This window comes from Hemitrygon akajei, chromosome 29, assembly GCF_048418815.1.
Source record: "Hemitrygon akajei chromosome 29, sHemAka1.3, whole genome shotgun sequence".
NCBI classification, from domain to species: Eukaryota; Metazoa; Chordata; class Chondrichthyes; order Myliobatiformes; family Dasyatidae; genus Hemitrygon; species Hemitrygon akajei.
In genome coordinates, this window is record NC_133152.1 from 50,520,925 (window position 1) to 50,542,795 (window position 21,871).

Here is a 21,871-nt window from a genome sequence, read left to right on the forward strand (position 1 = left end):
ATTCCAAATGCATAATTTGCATACAGTTAATCTGAAGTCTTGAAATGTTGAATACTACCTAGTAATCATTAAAGTTAATTGTTCATAACTAGCAAAATGTATAATTTGAGTATAAATTACACAATGAATAAGGATGTAATATTAACTCCAGCCTGGATATTTGTTCAACGCTGTGTCAAATACAGACATTTTCTTTTGATTAGTTTTGTACGTTTAAACTTGGGGAACTGTTTCTACCAAATTTGCATCTGGGTTTGCTCTTGCACATTTTAATTTGTTGTGAACTTTACGGTTAGAAACAATGATTACAATGGGGCTGATAGAGGCATAGAGAGAAGAAAAAAAAACTCTAAGGTCTGAAATGAAAGAGGTCTGCATGGTCTTAGGAATAGTCAAAGTGTAAACCCATAGAATGCTATCAACTCCAAAAAAAAGAGCATAAAATGTAACCAAAGTGACCACAGCTTTGGCTGCACGGGTCTCAATAGTGGATCCATTGCTTTTATTTGAGCTCCGAATACCTTTTACCTGCTGCTTGTGTCTATACAGAATCAGCAAAATATAAGCACTGGCAAGTATCATAAGGACAATGGGAATGACATCTCTGGATGTTTGAACTGCACCATTAGCAAGCTTCACCATCTGTGAGGGAAACTTCACAAAACAATACTCAAGATTCACAGCAAATTGTTTGCCAGTTGAATTGTTTGATGAGGAAATGGAATACAGTACCGCTGGAGTACTTAAAGACAGATTCAGCAACCACAGAAAGACAAGAGCTGCAGAAAGGCATTTTGCTGCTTGCCTCTTGACCTTAGTCCAAGTTGAAGTGATGGGAGTCAAGCTAATACATTGAAAGCCACTCAATAGAAAAGTCAGCCAAATTGACAAGGACCTGCTGCTTCTGTACATGAAAATTACAATTTTGCAACCATTGTCATCGAAGAGTTGCTTGAGTCCAAATGCTGCTGTAGTTTCTGGAATGCATCTTACCAAAACCACTAGTAAGTTGACAGTAGCTAAATTGTACACAATTGTATCCGCTGGCAAAAGTTTATGTTCGAAGTAGGCAATGTGAATGAATGACACAATGATTGCCAGGTTACCTGGAATTCCAGTCACTGTCAACAGCAAGTACAAAGTACCCTTCACAATACTCCTTCCTTCCATAATATTCTATTATTTTAATTACTTATATTTGTGTTGTCTTGTACCTGTGTTAAATAAAAAGACAATAACAATACTGTTACAGAAGCAACTAAACTTAGTAATACAATAAGCAATATTTTATGTTTGTATGAGTTTTGGTTAGATTGGAATAGTTATTGATTTTAATTAAATATGGAAGTTTTGTCATTTTTGATTCAGAATTCAGAAAACTGAAAACACTTAGAATGCTGTGAAAATGACGATGCTCAAGGACAAAAGTGACAATATTGAATTTCAACAATAGTGCTACATCTACATCTACATCAGTTTCCTAATTATTAACCATAGCTCCACCTTCAACACTGTAATTCCAAACAAACTCATCACCAACATAGACTTCGAACTCTATACCCCCATCTGCAACTGGATCTTTGACTTTCCTGGCCAACAGACCATAATCAACAAGGGTAGGCAGCTACACCTCCACCTCGCTTATCTTCAGCATTGGTGTCAGCAAGGATGCCTTCTCAGCTTCTTACTATGATCCCTATACACCCAAGCTGTGAGGCCAAATTCCACTCTTAACTCCATTTACAAATTGGCCAATAACTCCGCCATAGTGGGCTAGATGTCAAACAACAACAAGATGGAGATAAAGAGCCTAGTGGCATGGCGTAGAAGTGACAACCTTGCCCTTCATGTCAGAAAATGAAAGAACTGGTGGCTGATTCAGGAAGTGAAATGGAGTTCATGTCCTGTGTTATCGGAGGATGGTTGAAGCTTCAAGTTCCAAGGTGTAAATATTATGAAGAGTTTGACCTGGACCAGCAAAGAAATCACGCCAATATCTTGGCTTCCCCAGTAGACTAAGAAAATCCATCACGTACCCAAAGGCCCTTGCCAAACATTACAGATGTACCATAGAAAGCATCCTATCCAGATATGTTACAACTTGGTTTGGCAACTGCTTTGTTGAGGAAATGTATCACTGGTGTATACCACTGGTCACTGACTGTAAAGCAGCCCTCCACTACCATATAACTTGTGAGATGTGATCTAAAAGTCCATAAGACCATAAGATATAGGAGCAGAATTAGGCCATTTGACCCATTGAGTCTGCTCCACCATTTCATCATGGCTGATCCAATTTTCCTCTCAGTCCCATTCTCCTGCCTTCTCCCCATATCCCATCATGCCCAAATCAAACAAGAATTTATCAGCCTCTGCCATACATATATATGCAGATGCGGCCTCCACAGCTGCCTGTAGCAAAGAATTCCACAGATTCATGACCCTCTGGCTAAAGAAATTCTTCCTCATCATCTTTCTAAAAGGACGCCCGTCTATTCTGAGGCTATGTCTTCTGGTCATAGACATTCCCACCATTGGAAACATCCTCTCCACATCCACTCTAACAGGTCTTTCACCATTCAATAGGTTTCAATGAGGTCACCCCTCATTCTGAATTCCAGCGAATACAGACACAGAGCCATCAAACGCTCTACAATCCTGGAATCATTTTCATGTACTTCCTTTGAACCCTCTCCAGTTTCAGCATATCCTTTCTAAGGTAAGGGGCTCAAACCTGCTCACATTACTCCAAGTGGGGCCCCACCAGTGCTTTATGAAGTCTCAACATTACATCCTTGCTTTTATATTCTAGTCCTCTTGAAATGAATGCTAACATTGAATTTGCCTTCCTCACCACAGACTCAATCTGCAAATTAAACTTTATAGAATCCAAGGACTCCTAAGTCCCTCTGCACCTCAGTTTTTTGTATTTTCTTTCCATGTAGAAAATAGTCAACCCTTTCATTACTTCTACTAAGGAAACCACACTGACTATGGCTTATTTTATCATATGCCTCCAAGTATCCAGAGACCTCATCCTTAATGATCGACTCCAACATCTTTCCAACCACTGAGGTCAGACTAGCTGGCCTATAGTTTCCTTTCTTCTGGCTCTCTCCCTTCTTGAAGAGTGGAATGACATTTGCAAATTTTCAGACTTCCGGTACTATTCCAGAATCCAGCAATTCTTGAAAAATCATTACTAATGCCTCAAGCCACCTCTTCAGCACCCTGAAGTGTAAACTGTCTGGTCCTGGTGACTAGTCTACCTTCAGACCTTTCACTTTCCCAAGAACCTTCTCTCTAGTAATGGTAACTTAACACCTGGAACTTCCATCATACTGCTATGTCTTCCACCATGAAGACTGATGCAAAATACTTATTCAGTTTGTCTGCCATTTTGATGTCCTCCATTACTACTTCTCCAGCATCATTTTCCAGCAATCTGATATTCACTCTCGCCTCTCTTTTACACTTTATGTATCTGAAGAAATTTTTGATATCCTCTTTAATATTATTGGCTAGATTACTTCTATATTCCATCATTGCCTTCTTAATGACTTTTTTAGTTGCCTTTTGTTGTTTTTTAAAAGCTTCCCAATCCTCTAACTTACCACTAATTTTTACTCTGTCATTGGCTTTGACTTCTCTTATTAGCCATGGTTGTGTCATCTTTCCTTTAGACTACATCTACCTCTTTGGGATGTATATATCCTGTGCCTTCTGAATTACTTCCAGAAATTCCAACCATTACTACTCTGCCATCATCCCTGCCAGTGTTCTTTTCCAATCAACTCTGGCCAACTCCTCTCACATGCCTCTAGAATTCCTTTATCTCCACTATAATACTGATACATCTGACCTTAGCTTCTCCTTCTCAAATTTCAGGGAGAATTCGATCATATCAGTTCTGATAAAGGGTCTTAGCCCAAAATGCAGCTATACTCTTGTTCCTTAGATGCTGCCTGGCCTGCTAAGTTCCTCCTGCATTTTGTCTGTGTTGCTTGAAATTCCAGCAACTGCAGATTTCTCTTGTTTTCCATCATATTTGATCACTTACCCTAAGGGATTTTTTTACCTTAAGCTCGCTAATCAATTCTGGTTCATTGCGCAACACCCAATCCAGAATAGCTGATCCTCTGGTGGGCTGCTCTAAAAGACCATCTCATAGGCACTCTTGTAATCCAGAACTAACCTGATTTTCCCAATGTACCTGCATATTGAAGTCCCCCATGACTATTGTAACATTGCCCTTTTGGCATGCATTTTCTATCTCCCTTTGTAATTTGTGGCAAATCCTTACCACTGTTTGGGTGTCTGTATACAACTCCCATCAGGGTCTTTTTACTCTTGTAGTTCCTTAGCGCTATCCACAATGAGTCTACACTTTCCAACCCTTTGTCACCTCTTTCTTTGATTTGATTTTTTTTTTGCCAACAGAGCAATTCTGCCCCCTCTGCCTTTCTGCTGTCCTTTCGATACAATGTGTATCCTTGGACATTGAGCTCCTAGCTGTAATCATCTTTCAGCCATGATTCAGTGATGCCTACAACATCATACCTGCCAATATGCAACTGTGCTGCAAGTTTATCTACCTTATTCTGTATACTGCGCGCATTCAAACCTTCAGTCCTGTTTTCACCCTTTTTGATTTTGTCCACCTTTTACATTGTAACTCATCCTGTTGACTGCAATTTTGACCTAACAACAGCCTCTCCTCACTACACATTGCCTCTGTTAGTAAACCAGCTACCTCATGTTCAGCACTATATTCCCCCTTTCCCACGATACTTATTGCATTGAAATACAAGCAGCTCAGGACATGGGTCGCAAATGCTCAAGCTTTTGATTCCTAACTTTATTTGAGGTCTTATCAACATCTGCCTCCACAATCTCACCACTAGCTGTTCTGGCACTCTGGTTCCTGTCCCCCTGCAACTGTTGATGAAATTTAAAAAATTAGAAATATAGAAACATAGAAAACCTACAGCACAATACAAGCCCTTCGGCCCACAATGCTGTGCCAAACATGTACTTACTTTAGAAATTACCTAGGGTTACCCATAGCCCTCTTTTTTTTCTAAGCTCCATGTACCTATCCAGGAGTCTCTTCAAAAAGTCCTATCACATCCACCTCCACCACCATCACCGGCAGCACATTCCTTGCACTCACCGTTCTCTGTGTAAAAAAAAAACACACACACTTACCCTTGACATCTCCTGTGTCCTTACTTCCAAGCACCTTAAAACTGTGCCCTCTCATATTAACCATTTCAGCCCTAGGAAAAAGCCTCTTACTATCCACACAGTCAATGCCTCCCATCATCTTATACACCTCTGTCAAGTCACCTCTCAGCCTCTGTCGCTCCAAGGAGAAAAGGCTGAGTTCACTCAACCTATTCTCATGAGGCACGCTCCTTGTGAGATGTGAGACTATTATAAGATAAATGTTCTGGATGATTGATAGCTAACCTATCTGATTGTTCCTTTTGTACTTTTTCCCATAGCCCTATCAAAAGTCTAACAATTTCTAACAATTCTATTTGAAGCCATCAAATGACTCTATTTTGAACCAAGCTATTGGAGGTGAGTTCCACATTATAATTATGAAATATATCTAGAATTCGCTTGATATATTTTCACCTGATATATTTTCACTCATTCTTTTAACCAATGATACTATGAGCCATGAGTGTATTTTTCTTCTAATTACACAGCTATCATGAGCTTCAATTGATTCACTATCAATTTTCAACTTTCTTTTCATTAAAACAACCACCCCAAGCTTCTTTACTCAAAGATGCTGAAACCTTTTATCTCCGGAACTACCATTCTAATCCTTTCCTGCACACATTATAAGACCTACACATCGTCTTAAAGTATCACTGCCAGAATCAGGTGCAATATACTCGTATTTTATAAAGACTTGATGAAATTTCCCTTTGTTTATTAATTTCACAAATCACTGTCTCAAAACAACCTGCCATTTTCAAAGACCAATGTACTTGTACACAAAAGCCTTTGTCCCTGCATACCCTTTAGAGCTAATCTCTCATTTTTTAAAATTTTAAATTAAGTTTAAATTCTAGCTGCCATTTTCACCACTCTATGGATACTTGTAATAGAACATAAAAGACTGAACATTGAACAGTACAGCACAATGCAACATACACAAAATGCTGGTGGAATGCAACAGGCCAGGCAGCATCTATAGGGAGAAGCAATGTCGACACTTCGGGCCGAGACAACACAATGCAGGCCCTTTGGCCCACAATGTTAAGCTGACATTTAAACTACTCCAAGATCAATCTAACCCTTCCCTCCCGCAAAGCTCTTTATTTTTCTTGCATCCATGTCCTAATGGTTTCTTAAATATCCATAATATACCTGCCTTTATCACCACCCCCACAGCACGTTCCACACACTTAGCACTCAGTGTAAAAAAACCTACCTCTGACATCCCCTCAGATTTTTCTCCAATAACCTTAAAATTTTGACTCTCATATTAGCCATTTCCACCCTTGGAAAGATATCTCTGGGTGTTCACTCTATGCTTATTATTTTGTACACCTCTATCAAATCACCTCTCATCCTCCTTCACTCCTAAAAAGAAAAATCCCAGCTCACTCAACCTACTGTAATAAGGCAGGTTCTGTAATCTGGGAAGCATTCTTGTAAAACATCTCTGCACCCTCTCTAAAGCTTCAACATCCTTATAATGAGGAAGTATACTCCATGCAATAACACTACATACACCTTCTTAATCACCCTGTCAACATTCCTGACAGCTTTGAGGTATCAATAATATGGACCCCATGATCTTCTCTGTCCCTCCACACCACCAAGAATCCTGCATTCAATTTGTACTCTGCCTTTAAGTTCAATCTTCCGAAGTGTATAACTCCACACTTTTCCTAGATCGATCTCCATCTGCCACTTCTCAGCCCATCTCTGCATCCTATTTCTGTCCCGTTGTGACCTACGACAGGCACGGCTGAAATGCTATCTATAACAAAACCACAAACCTTTATACCTGGTATCCATACCACACTGGCCACAAATTTCCTGATCTTGTAAAACTCTATTTTTCTACAAAACTGTGGTCCAATTTCTGAGGCAAAAATAGAACTGTGTTTTAGATGCTCTAAGTTCATTCATCATGTTTCATTCACCACTTTTCCTAGGTTATATTTATCTCTCTACAATATACACAGCTGTTAAAGAGATTTTCTCATTTACATAAAACTATTGAATTTCATCTGTTCATACAGTATATATTTTATTATGATAGTAAATGCATTGGGATGAAGTTCTATTTAATTCATTTTTTCAACATTAACTTACTAACTTCATCTCTTTCATGATAAGCACCAGAATTTGGTGATAAAATTGCAGTATTTCATTAAAATACACACATATAGAACTAAAACCCAAAGCGATGAAAATCGTACAGTCACAGTTACAGAGCAGTACAGCACAGATGTAAGTGCTTTAGTCTAATGAGTCCATGCCAACCACAGTGTCCACCCAGCTAGTCCAAATTTCCCGTGTTCAACCCATACCCCTCAAGACCCTTCCCTGCATGTACCTATCAAACTGCTTCTTAAAATATACCATTGTACCTGCCTCATTCACTTCCCCTTGCAGCCCATTTCATATACTCACCACCCTCTGTATGAAAAAGTTGAAAAATAATGATAATACTTACCACTCTATGTTAAGGTTGATTCACATTCCCTTCAATTGTATATATACTGCTTTCCAATACGTTTGAGAATAAAGCACTCAAGGAAATTGTTTATATTTAAAATGTGATATATACAATTGGGAGTAGCATCATTGCAGATGGTCCACACCATAAAAACAGTACTGTTATTAACAACACAAAAAAACACTGAACTAATGAATCAGCACAATAGCAATGTAGAACATAGATCTTGCTTATTCATTTTGACAGGTAGCATGGTTAGCTCGACTAATGTTCCAAGTTCTAAGTACATTTATTATCAAAGTAGGTATACAGGCTGGTGGCACAGTGACATCAGTGCCAGACTCCAGAGCGAAGGTTCTTGTGTTCGAATCCAGTCAGGCTGCTCCCAGACATGCTTCCCATCTGTGCCGGGTTGAGTGTCAAGCTCGCAACTTGGCCTCGTAAAAAAAAAACACTGCACCGTGAGAAGGGCATGTGGGACCACACAGAATCTTTCTCTCCAAGACAGCCACTTGAAATTTAAAAAAAGTGGTCGCCGAACCTCTGGCAGAATATGGCACGCAAAAAAAGGTATACATTATACATCCTTGAGATTCAACTTCCTACAGACAGCCACAAAATAAAGAAACCCTAAAAGAATCCATTAAAAAAAGACAGTCAAACTCCCAATGTGCAGAGAAAAAAAACATTGTGTAAACAATAAAAGTAAGAAAATAGCATTCAAGTATGAAGCTTTACGAACATGAAGCCAAGCATCACGGCAGCCGGAGCAGGCCTCAGCTTCAGTTCAGCGCAGAACTGAGTAAACATCGAGGAGCAACGATCAGAACTGGGCAAAACTGGCCTGTCCCTCACCCCGGTCCAGAAAGCCTAACCTTTTCAATCTGGCGCTTAGATCATCAAACATCATATTGCTCCTTGCCCTTGAACCACTCTAGGGTCTGGATTTCCCCCACCTCCCTCGCCACAATTTGGCCCATACCCATCCTTTCCAATTCAGCCCAGTGCTTAAATCAATCAAACATCAGGCAGAGACACCTTGACTCTGCTTTGACCGCACCTCCACCTCTGCTTGCCTCAACCATGGCTCGTCTCCACCTTCACTTTACTTGCCTCGCCTCTGTTGACCTCTCCACAATTAACAGCCGTGATTGTTATTTTTAAAAAAGTGTTATTAACAAGGTATTTAACGGTTTTTTTTGTTTGCCACCAATAAGTAGTCATTGGGCATCACCAGAACCATCTTATACTGGAAGTAGATACCTTACAGATGTTTTTCTCATTTAATTTTCAACAGATCTTCTGAAAGTTCTAAAATAAATTGTGGACAAGGAATGTTAAGGGAAGGAGAGATTAATAGAAGTGTGTTACTTTTTTTTAAAAGCTGAAACGTTCTTTATCTAAATGCACAAGAGGAATGATTAATGCATTCAATGCAGGTTAATTGTAATTTAATGGACATTGCAGAGGTATGATTGCTATGATTACATAGCTGAAAACTGAATATTCCAAGGATTTTGGAAGGATCAGCAAAATGAGGAAGTTTCTCTGGCATTAGGAAAACTGGGTGGGGATAATAATTAGCAAAGAAAAATAATTATTATTATAGTAGTCTATAAACAGCTAATCAGAAAGTGAAGTGTTGGGCAGGAGATTTACCAAGATATAATGGTGACTAAGAAGGCAATGCTATAACTGTGGAGGTGAAAGATTAATGTGAGAGCCAACTGAAAGGGCAAGGGTATGACTGCTGACTGAACAGAGGCATTCTCCACCTAGAGGTTACCCAATCTGTTTCTCCAAGGTATAGGAGAGAACATTCAGAGCACTGAATCCAGTGCACTAAATTGGAGGAAGTGTGGTGAAGCATTTCTTCTCCTGGAAGGAGCATTTGGATCTCTGGATAGCAGATAGGAATGACATAAAAGAGCAGGTCCTGCAAGAAGTGAGGCCATGAGAAGGGGTGTGATTGTTGGTGAACATGAAAGAGTAAGCCAGGGAGCAATGGAGCAAATAGTTCCTTTAAATTCCTATAATGTAAAGTCATCCTATAACGACACATTACAGCAATCAAGACTCAATATTGTGTTCAGTAATAACCAGTTCAGGATGAATTTGTGATCTCTTTTTAAAGAAAAAATTTAGATTGAAAAAATTGTTTAAGGACAGTGAAAGATGAGCATTATTTTTGGAGCTGCCCAAATTACTTTATGGGCTCTGCTATATCTAAAGGGATTTAGAGAGGTTAATTAGTGAGCAAAATTCTTGATAACTCAGTATAAAGTGAATCAGTGTGAGTTTAGTATTTTTGTAGGAGAACTAGTTTGATGGGAATAGGAACCAGAGCACCAGATTAGAAAATGAAGGGATTGAAAGAAAAGGAACTGTCATGACTAGTAAAACGATAATGAAGGAAAGACAGAAACAGCATAATGGGATGGATAGGCTGGTGTGTTTATTTTTATTGAGAGGTATAAAGGGTGAGGATGAGGAACATAAAGCATGGATTAGTACATGGAGCTATAATGTTGTGGCCGCGCAGAAACTTGGTTGCGAGGGAAACAGGTTTAATGTTTAATTTTCCAGATTTTTGAATGAGAAGGAGGTAAAAAAGTGTATGTAGTGGGGGAAGGGAGGGAAATGTACTATTAATCAGAGATAATGCCACAGCTACACTCAATTGGAAAATAATGGCGAGCTCATCCACTGAGTATATGTGAGTAAAAATCAAAAGTAAGAAAAATGCAATCACTCTGATGGGATTACACCACAGATCCCAATAGGCACTCAACATTGAGGAACAGATATGAAGTTAGATTGTGGCGAGGTGTAAAATCAACAGGGTTTTTGTTATCAATGTCTTTAACTTCCCAAGCATAAACCTGGATCTCCTGAATACAAGAGTGTTAGATGAGGCAGAATTTGTTAGGAGCCTGCTTGGGGGTTTCTTAATTTAGATAGTCCAGCAAGAGAATGGTCCAAATGGGACCTGGTGTAGGTAATGCACCTGACTAGATAACTGACCTTTGGTGGAAGAAGAGTTAGGGAACAGTGATCACAACTCAAATTTTAAGATAACTATAGATAAGGATAAAAATGTACCATGCAGGGGAGTATTAAGTTGGAGCAGGGAAACTTACAAGGATGTTAGACAGGAACTAGAGGGAGTGAATTGGAAACAGTGAAACAGTTACTATTGAACAAGTCCTTATCTAACGTGGAAAGGATGTTTAAAGGCCAGTTGCACAGATTACAGAACAGATATGTTCCAGTAAGAAGGAAGGACAAGAATGGCAAAGTAAGGGAACCTTGGATATTGAGAGAGGTGGTGAAAGGTTTACAAAGCTAAAATCAAATGGGGCCCTTGAAAGTTATAAATAAGCTAGAAAAGAAAAACTCAAGAAGGAAACTTCAGGTGCGATCATGAAATGTCTTTGGTATGCAGGGTTAAAGAAAATTGTAAGGCATTCTATACATCAAGAGCAAGAGAGTAACTAGGAAGTGGATAGGACCACTCAAAGATAAAAGAGGAACATTTCCTTGGAGATGGAACATGTGAGCAAGATTCTAAATGAGTACTCTGCATCAAGAGTATTTACTGAGAAGAAGACATGGGGAATAGTGAGATCAGTATGGAATGTGATAATACGCTAGGGTATTTTCACATAAAGGAAGAGATAATGTTGGGTCTCATAAAGAACATGAAATTGGTTAAATTCCCAGGGCTAAATGGAATATATCCCTGGTTATTGAGAGAGGCAAGAAATAATATTGCTGGGGGCTTGGTCAATGTCTTTTTATCCTCTTTAGCTATGGGTGAGGTTTGAAGGACTGATAAATAGTTATTATTGTTCTATTATTATTATTAAAATAGGGATAATCCTAGAATTAATAGACTACTGAGTCTTACATCAATGGTAGGGAAGCTATTGGAGAAGATTCTTAGAGTTTGAATTTATGAGCATTTTGAAACTGTTGCTTAATTAGGGATAGTCATCATTGTTTTAAGTAGGGGAAGTCGTGTCTTACTAACGTGATTGAGATTTACAATGAGGTGATGAAAGTAATTGATGACGGAAGAGTTATGGATGTTGTCTACATGGATTTTAGTATGTCATTTGACAATGATAGATGGTTCATTGATAAGGGCAATCAGTATAAAATTTGGCAAATTATCTTGTAGCTGAATAAAATTTCTGTGAGGCCACATTGGAATGTTTGCAGTTCTGTTTGCCATACTATTAGGAAGGATGTATTGGTATGGGTATTGGTTTATTGTTGTCATATGCACCAAGATACAGTGAAAAGCTCATTTCGCATGCTGTTCATACAGTTCAGATCATTACAAAGTGCATTTAAGTAGCACAAGTTAAAACAATAACATTGCAGAATAAAGTGTAAAATCTTACTGTAACCCCCTGGGTCGCCTCAGGCTTGCTCAGCTCGTTCTCGTCTGGGGGAGCAGCCTTCAGCCCCGCCAAACTGGGTAATCAGCTTGTGTGGATGCTGTGTGATGTCCCCACCTCACCAAAGAACAAACAGGACACCATATGTGATTAAATGATTACAGTTTATAAAGATTACTATAAATAATTAATAACAATACAGTATACATGAAGGAAAAGAAAATAAGGAAAAGGCGACAAACTTATCGAAGTCCAAACCACTTAGTGCACAACTGTTGGACCTCAATTACTGAAGTCTTCTGGCCACCATTCGATCCCCTCCGAACTCCTCGACTCGCAGCTCAGGACCACCCGAAGTGGTCAACCAAGCATATCTATCTTCATCTCCTCTCCTCAGGGTACCTCCTGGCCTTGGACCCCCGCTTGGGGTCCGTTCCTCGCCCAGTTTACAGCATCGCGTCCTTTCTCTCTCACCCCCTCGCGCCGATCTCCCCAAAAGCCCGCCAACAATAGCTTACAGACTCAGAAGAAAGAACAACATTAATCCCAATTGGTTAACAAAGGGATACAATTCTCGTTATCAGTAAATTTTAACCCAAACAAGCTTCCAGCACTCTCTCGCAACAAAGAAGCATTCCTACTTTAACAAAACAAAGAAGCCATTTTGATTAACATACGCAGTAACAAAGAAAAAGAAGAAACCCTCTTTTACATTACAAAAAAACAGTACAGTGCAGATGAACAATAAAATATAAGATTATAGCACGGTAGATTGTGAGGCCAAGAGTCTGTCTTATCACAAAGAAGGTCCAATCAAGAGGTTGATAACAGTGGGACAGAAGCTGTCTTTGAGCCTGAAAGCCTACATGCTTTCAGGCTTTTATATCTTTAGTCTGATGTTAGAGAGAATTTCTGGGGTGGCTGAGCTCTTTGATTATACTAGCTGTTTTTCTGAGCTGGCAAGAAGTATATGAAATCCATACAAGGGAGGCTGGTTTTGTGATGTCAGAGTCATAGAGAAGTACAGCACAGAAACAGGCCCTTTGCCCATCTAATCCATGCTAAAACCATTTAAAACTGCCTACTCCCATAGACCTGCACCAGGACTGAAATTCTCCATACCCCTACCATCCATGCAACGATCTAAACTTCTCTTAAACATTGAAATCAAGCTTGCATTCACCATGTGCTGGCAGCTTATTCCACACTCTTGTGACATTCTTAGAGAAGCTGTTTCCCCTCATGTTCCCCTTCTCTCCTTTCACCTTAAACCATGACCTCTGGTTGTAGTCCCATCCAATCTCAGTGGAAAAGGCCTGTATGCATTTACCCTATCTATACTCCTCATAAGTTTGTGTACCTTTATCAAATCTCTTCTCAGTCTTCTGTGTTCTAAAGAATACAGTCCTAACTCATTCAACCTTTCCTTATAATTCAGGTCATCCAGACCCAGCAACATCTTTAAAAATCTTCTCTGTACTCTCTCAACCTTGTTTACATCTTTCCTGAAGGCAGGAGACTAAAACTGCACACGATACTCCAAATTAGGCCTCACCAACATCTTATACAACTTCAACATAAAATCCCATCTCCTGTACTCAATACTTTGATTTATGAAGGCCAATGTGCCAAAACTTTACAATCCTATCTACCTGTGATGCCACTTTCAACGAAGTATGTGCCTGTATTCCCCGATCCCTTTGTTCTTCCACACTCCTTAGTGCATTGTAGAAGACCTACCCTGGTCAGTCCTACTGAAGTTGAAAACCTTGCACTTGTCTGCATTGTTCCATCTGCCATTTTTCAGCCCATTTTTCCGGCTGATGCAGATCCCCCTGCAAGCCATGATAGCCTTCCTCACTGTCCACTACACCCCCAGTCTTGGTGTCATCTGCAAAGTTGCTGATCCAGTTAACCATATTATCATCCAAATCATTGATATAGATGACAAAGAACAAAGGACCCAGTATCGATCCCTCTGGCACACCGCTAGTCACAGGCCTCCTATCAGAGAGGCAACCCTCAACTGTCACTCTCTGGCTTATTCCCCAAAGCCAATGTCTAAACCAATTTACTACCTCATCCTGAATGCCAAGCGATTGAACCTTCATGACCAGCTCCCATGTGGGACATTATCAAATGCCTTACTAAAGTCCATGTAGACATGTACCTTGCCTTCATCCACTTTCTTGGCAAGTTCCTTGAAAAATTCTAAAAGATTGGTTAGACATGGCCTACCATACACAAAGCCATGCTGACTATCCTCAGTCCGTGTCTATTCAAATAAAACTTAGAACATAGAAATTTACAGCACATTACAGGCCCTTCGGCCCATAATGTTATGCCAATAGACAATAGGTGCAGGAGTAGGCCATTCGGCCCTTCCTGCCAGCACCGCCATTCAATGTGATCATGGCTGATCATCCATGATCAGTACCCCGTTCCTGCCTTCTCCCCATATCCCTTGACTCCACTATCTTTAAGAGCTCTATCTAACTCTTTCTTGAAAGCATCCAGAGACTTGGCCTCCACTGCCTTCTGAGGCAGAGCATTCCATAGATTTACAACTCTCTGGGTGAAAAAGTTTTTCCTGAACTCCGTTCTAAATGGTCTACCCCTTATTCGTAAACTATGGCATCTGGTTCTGGACTCCCCCAACATCGGGAACATGTTTTCTGCCTCTAGCGTGTCCAATCTCTTAATAATCTTATATGTTTCGATCAGATCCCCTCTCATCCTTCTAAATTCCAGTGTAAAAAGTCCAGTCACTCCAATCTTTCAACATATGACAGTCCCGCCATCCCGGGAATTAACCTCGTGAACCTACGCTGCACTCCCTCAATAGCAAGAATGTCCTTCCTCAAATTTGGAGACCAAAACTGAACACAATACTCCAGGTGGGGTCTCACCAGGGCCCTGTACAACTGCAGAAGGACCTCTTTGCTCCTATACTCAACTCTCTTTGTTATGAAGGCCAACATGCCATTAGCTTTCTTCACTGCCTGCTATACCTGCATGCTTACTTTCAGTGACTGATGTACAAGAACACCTAGATCTTGTTGTACTTCCCCTTTTCCTAACTTGACACCATTCAGATAGTAATCTGTCTTCCTGTTCTTGCTACCAAAGTGGATAACCTCACATTTATCCACATTAAACTGCATCTGCCATGTAACCTATTCTAGAGACTCCTAGAATTTCCTTAGCGCATAATCCTCTATTTTTCTAAGCTCCTTGTACCTATCTAAGAGGCTCTTAATAGACTCTATTGCCTCTACTTCCACCTCAGCTGCTAACAGTATATTCCATGCACACACCACTCTCTGGGTGAAAAACATACCCCTGACATCCCCTCAGTACCTATTTCCAAGCACCTTAAAACTATGCCCCCTAGTGTTAGCCATTTCAACCCTGGAAAAAGCCTCTGGCTAGCCACACGATCAATGCCTCTCATCATCTCATACACCTCTATCAGGTCACCTCTCATCCTCCATAGCTCCAAAGAGAAAAGGCCAAGTGCACTGAACCTATTCACATAATGTACATCCTCCAATCCAGCCACCATCCTTGTAGGTCTCCTCTGCACTCTCTCTGTAGTATCCACATCCTTCCTGTATGTAGGGAGGTGACCAGAACTGAACAGAGTTCTCCAAGTGGGGTCTGACCAAGGTCTTATATAGCTGTAACATTACCTCACGGCTCTTGAACTCAATCCCACGGTTGATGAATGCCAACACACCATGCACCTTCTTAACAACACTGTCAACCTGCACAGCAGCTTTGAGTTTCCTGTGGACATGGACCCTAAAATCTCTCAGATCCCCCACATTGTCAAGAGTCTTACCATTTATATATATTCTGTCTTCAAATTGGACCTACAAATTGAACCACTTCACACATTTGGTTTGAAGTCCATCTGTCATTTCTCAGCCAGTTCAGCATCCTATCGATGTCCCGCTGTGACCTCTGACAACCCTCCAGACTATCCGCAACACCCCCAACCTTTGTGTCATCAGCAAACTTACTAACCCACCCTTCTACTTCTTCATTCAGGTCACTTATAAAAATCACAAAGAGGAGGGGTCCCAGAACAGATTCCATGCACACACCACTCTCTGGGTGAAAAACATACCCCTAACATACCCCTAACCACTGGTCACCAACCTTCATGCAGAATACAAACCATCTACAACCACCCTTTGTCTCCTGTAGGCAAGCCAATTCTGGATCCACAAAGCAAGGTCTCCTTGGACCCCATGCCTCCTTACTTTCTTAATAAGCCTTGCATGGGGAACCTTATCAAATGCCTTATTGAAATCCTTATACACTACAGCAACTGCTCTACCTTCAACATTGTGTTTGTCTGTCCGTCTGTCAATCAGGCTCGTGAAGCATGACCTGCCCTTGACAAAGCCATGCTGACTGTTCCTAATCAGATTATGTCTCTCCAAATGCTCATAAATCCTGCCTGTCAGGATCTTCTCCAACAACTTGCCCACCACTGAAGTCATGCTCACTGGTCTATAATTTCCTGGGTTATCTCTGCTCCCTTTCTTGAACAACAAGTTGTTCTTGAACAACAAGTTGAGGTCTGGAAGACCAAGAAAACTTTCCGAGAGAACTGCTCGTAGCTAGAAAGGCAAATCCAAACTCCCGTTTGACTGCAAAAGACCTTCAGGAAGACTTAGCAGACTCTGGAGTGGTGGTGCACTGTTCTACTATGCAGCGACACCTGCACAAATATGACCTTCATGGACGAGTCATTAGAAGAAAACCTTTCCTGCGTCCTCACCGCAAAATTCAGCATCAGAAGTTTGCAAAAGAACATCTAAACAAACCTGATACATTTTGGAAACGAGTCCTGTGGACTGATGAAGTTAAAATAGAACTTTTTGGCCACAATGAGCAAAGGTATGTTTGGAGAAAAAAGGGTGCCGAATTTCATGAAAAGAACACCTCTCCAACTGTTAAGCATGGGGGTGAATTGATCATGCTTTTGGCTTGTGTTGCAGCCAGTGGCATGGGGAACATTTCACTGGTAGAGGGAAGAATGAATTCAATTAAATACCAGCAAATTCTGGAAGCAAACATCACACCATCTGTAAAAAAGCTGAAGATGAAAAGAGGATGGCTTCCACAACAGGATAACAATCCTAAACACACCTCAAAATCCACAACGGACTACCTCAAGAGGCGCAAGCTGAATGTTTTGCCATGGCCCTCACAGTCCCCCGACCTAAACATCATCGAAAATCTGTGAATAGGCCTCAAAAGAGCAGTGCATGCAAGACAACCCAAGAATCTCACAGAACTAGAAGCCTTTTGCAAGGAAGAATGGGCGGAAAGACTCTTAGCTGGCTACAGAAAGCGTTTACAAGCTGTGATACTTGCTAAAGGGGGTGTTACTAAGTACTGAACATGCAAGGTGCCCAAACTTTTGCTTCGGGCCCTTTTCCTTTTTTGTTATTTTGAAACTGTAAAAGGTGGAATTAAAAAAGTAATCTTGCTTAAAATATTAAAGGAATGTGTCATCTTTAACTTTATGCCTTTTGGAAATCAGGTAATGTTTTACTTAGCTATTCACAGTAACAGAAATTTTGACCAGGGGTTCCCAAACTTTTGCATACCACTGTACATGAAGATTCTGGCGTGCAAGAAACTGGAAATATCTCATAATTATTTTTCCTTTAACAGAACAATAACAATGTAATGTTTTCCCTAAAGAATATTTATAGTTAAAGTGTTATTAAGGTAGCCACTTATAACATAGAGTCCATATTTGATAAGATTAAGTCTGACAGCATAAACAGGTGCACATTAATTATTGTAGCTTCTAATTCTGGCTACTCAGTCAACAGATCTGTCAAAAGAAAAACTGAAGTATAAAGGGAATTAGGGAATGACACATAATCCAAATTTAGAAAATAGTTTGCAAAAGAATACTTCACCCAACAGTAAATATGAAATAAATGTTCATTTTATGAAGAAACTGCAGAGATGAGGACACTGCTCAGCACATCACAAAAACCAGCCTCCCTTCCATGGACTTCATATACTTTTCACTGCCTCAGTAGAGTAGTCAGTGTAGTCAAAAACCCCACCCACCCTGTACATTCTCTATTCTCTCTTCCATCAGGCAGAAGGTACAAAAGCCTAAAAATGTGTACCACGAGGCTCAAGCACAGCTTCTGCCCACTAATATCAGACTATTGAAAGGTTCCCTAGTTTGACGAAATGAACTTAATCTCATAATCTATCTCACTATGGCTTTGCACCTTGTGTCTACCTCAATGCACTTTCTCTGTACATTCTATTGTGCATTCTGCTACTGCTTTTTCTTTGTACTACCTCAATATATTTATGTTGAGAAACGATTTGTATGGATGGCATCCAAAATTTTTTTATTTTCTCTACACGTTGGTACATGTGACAATAATAAACTAACTTACCAATTACCAAACGGTTGAAAATTATTTTCCCAAACTCTTTTAAGCAACCTCAGCACTGTTGATGTAAACAGGAGCATGTGCATCACCCCCTTACTGTAAAGTTTGTGATGGTGGTTACAAATTCATTTAGGATGAGTCTTTGAACATGAACCAGTCTACTGACTCAAAGCAATCTCATGGAAGCTCATCTATTTCCTTAGACCAGTACTGTATCACTTTCTGTACTGGATCCTCATGTTTCAGCTTCTGTTTGCAGAAAGAACGAGTAACATCTTGTACAACTATGATATAACATCTGAAACTCTCTACACCATGTTCAGACAGATGAATACTAATATGCCAAAGGCCTTTTTCACCACCTTGTCTACCCATGATGCTACTTTCAGGGAACTATATACTCAAACTCCTTGGTCCCTCTAATAGATGTTTTATAAAGCTAGAGAATGTTTACTGCTCATTGCATTCAGTTCCCTAATTAATAAAACCGAGTATCCCATATGCTTTCTTAACTACATTATCAACCTGTACTAACTCACTGGGACTTTATCATTCTAGATGTATGCCCTAGCATCACCACACAGTGCATTGCCTCACATTTATCTGGATTAAACTCCATCTGCCATTACTCAGCCCGTTTCATCAACACATCAGCATCACTCTGTAGTATAGGTCCACACTGCACAATGTCAGCAACTTCACCAATCAACTGCAAATTTACTGATCATGCCTGCCACACTAGAAATTAGTTTATATAGAGGGGTTGTAATTAAATGTTGGAATAATAGGATTGTAATAGCAGGTGATTTTGGTTTCCCTAGTATTCACTAGGATAGAACTTGCTCTGAGGAATTTGACAGAATTTTTTAAAGTCTGTTCTGAAGAGCATGTAGATTTCCCTACTAAAGAAGGGGTTATATTACCTCCTTTCAGCAAATGAAGCTGTGCAACTGGAGGAACATGTTGAGACCAGTGACCATCATTCTCCTTATGGGGAAAGATAGGGTTCCACTTGCAGACCATTGTAAATTGGAGCAAGGCTAATTTTGATGGTATTAGACAGGAACTTGCAACTTTGATTGATAGAGGTTGTTCATAAGTAAAGGATCACCTGGCAAGTGGGAAGCTTTTAAAATTTTAAACACAAGAAATTCTGCAATGCTGAAAATCGAAAGCGCAAAATGCTGGAGAAACTCAGCAGGTCAGGCAGTATCTATGAAAATAAATAAGCAGTCAACATTTTGGACTGAAACACTTCTTCAGGACTGGGAAGGAACAAGAAAGTCACCAGAATGAAAAAAGGTGGTGGGAGGGGAAGAAGGACAGCTGGAAGGTGAGAGTTGAAGGTGGGTAGGTAAGAAAGGTAAAGAGCTGGAGAAGAAGGAATCTGATAGGAGAGGAGAATGGACCATTAGAGAAAGGGAAGGAGGAGGGGACCAAGGGGGCTGGGGGTTATAGGGGGCTGGTGAGAAGAGTAAGAGGCCAGAGTGGGGAATAGAAGAAGAGGGAAGGGGAAGGGAATTTTTTTTACTGGAAGGAGAAATTGATACTCATGTTATCAGATTGGAGGCTACCCAGATGGAATATAAAGTGTTGCTCCTCCACCCTGAGAGTGGCCTCATTATGGTACAAGTGGAGGCCATGGACTGACATGCCAGAATGGAAATGGGAATCAGAATTAAAATGTTTGGCCACCAAGAGATTTCGCTTTTGAATGGATGGAGTGGAAGTGCTCGACGGTGGTCCCCCAATTTATTTCAGATCTCACCAGTGTAGAGGAAGACGCACTGGAAGTACCAGACACAATGGACAACCCCTAGCAGATTCACAAGTGAAGTGTTACCTCACCTGGAAGAACTCTTTTGTGCCCTGAATGCAGGTGAAGAAGCAAGTGATTGGGCAGGTTTAGTACTTTAGCCGTTGGCAAGGGTAAATGCCGGGAGGTAGATTAGTGGGGAGGGATGAATGGACAATTACAGATGGATTGATCCTTGCAGAAGGGGGGAGAGTGTGGTAAAGTTATTTTTGATGGTAAGTTTCCTTTGGAGATGCTGAAAGTTGCGGAGGATAATGAGTTGGATGCGGTGGCTCATGGGGTAGGTAGATATGCACAAGAACTCTTATCACTGTTAAGGCTGCAGGAAAATGGGGTGAGCGCAGATGTTCAGGAAATGGAGGAGATGTAGCATCAATGGTGGAGGAATGGAAATCTCATTCTTTGAAGAAGGATATCTCTGATGTCCTAGAAAGAAAGGCCATATCCTGCAAACAGATGCAGTGGAAATGAAGGAACAGAGATAAAAGGATAACATTTTTTACAGGAGATAGGGTAGGGTGGGAAGAGCTATAGTCAAGATAGTTGTGGGAATCAGTTTGTTTATAAAAGATGCCAATCAACAGTTTGTCTCCAGAAATGGAGACAGAGAGATCAAGAGAGGGAAGGGTAGTGTCAGAAATGAATCAAGTGAGTGGAAGGGCAGGGTGGAAGTTGGAGGCAAAGTTGGTGAAATTGATAAGCTCAGCATGGGTGCATGAAGCTGCACCAATTTAGTCGTCCATGTAGCAGAGGAAGATTTGGGGAGCATTGCGAGGAAGACTTGGAACATGGACTGTTCTTAAGTAGCCAGTGAAAAGGTAGGCATAATTGGGGTCGATGCAGGTGGTCATGGCAGCCTCTCAAGTATGGAAAAAGTGGAGTGAGCCGAAGGAGAAATTATTGAGGGTGTGGACTAGTTCTGCAGATAAAGGAGTATGGTGTTAGAGGGGAACTGGTTGGTTCTTTTATGAAGGAAGTACAGTACTTTAAGGCCCTCTTGATGAAGGAATAGAAGTGTACAGGGACTGGACATTCATTGTGAAAATGAAGTGGTCAGGACCAGGGAATTGAAAGTTAGTGAGAGATTGAGAGCTTTTAGAATTGACACAGAAACAGTTCAGGGTCAGAATGTACCTGTTGGAGTGAAAATCAAGGCTGTCAAATGAGGGAAGGGAGAATGCCAGAGAGTGGAGAGCAGCCCTGAAACTGCACCCCTCAACAAGAAGTATTCCATTTTGAGTACAGTTGTGGAGGATCCTACCTGCGGGAAGTGACAGTGGCTGTGCCTCTGGCACTGAGTCTGGCCCTGTGGCTCAGAACAGGAAACAGGAGAGGATGGCAGCAGTAATAGGGTGGTAGATTGCCTCCCAAGTGCGATGTTTCTGAATGCATCCACAATATCCTGAAAAGGGAAGGTGAGCAGCCAGAAGCCGTGGTTCATATTGGTACCAATGACGTAAGCAGAAAAAGGGGGGAGGTCCTGAAAACAGAA

At 40.7% G+C, this 21,871-nt stretch overlaps 1 protein-coding gene across 1 annotated transcript; it reads right to left on the reverse strand.

Annotated features, from left to right (window-relative positions):
- Positions 1-213: 213 nt before the first annotated feature.
- Positions 214-1,171, reverse strand: LOC140718545 (olfactory receptor class A-like protein 1). The gene has a single exon (XM_073032505.1). It carries the CDS (start codon positions 1,168-1,170, stop codon positions 214-216), a length of 957 nt encoding a protein of 318 aa, XP_072888606.1. The 5' UTR covers position 1,171.
- Between the last annotated feature and the right edge of the window lie 20,700 nt (positions 1,172-21,871).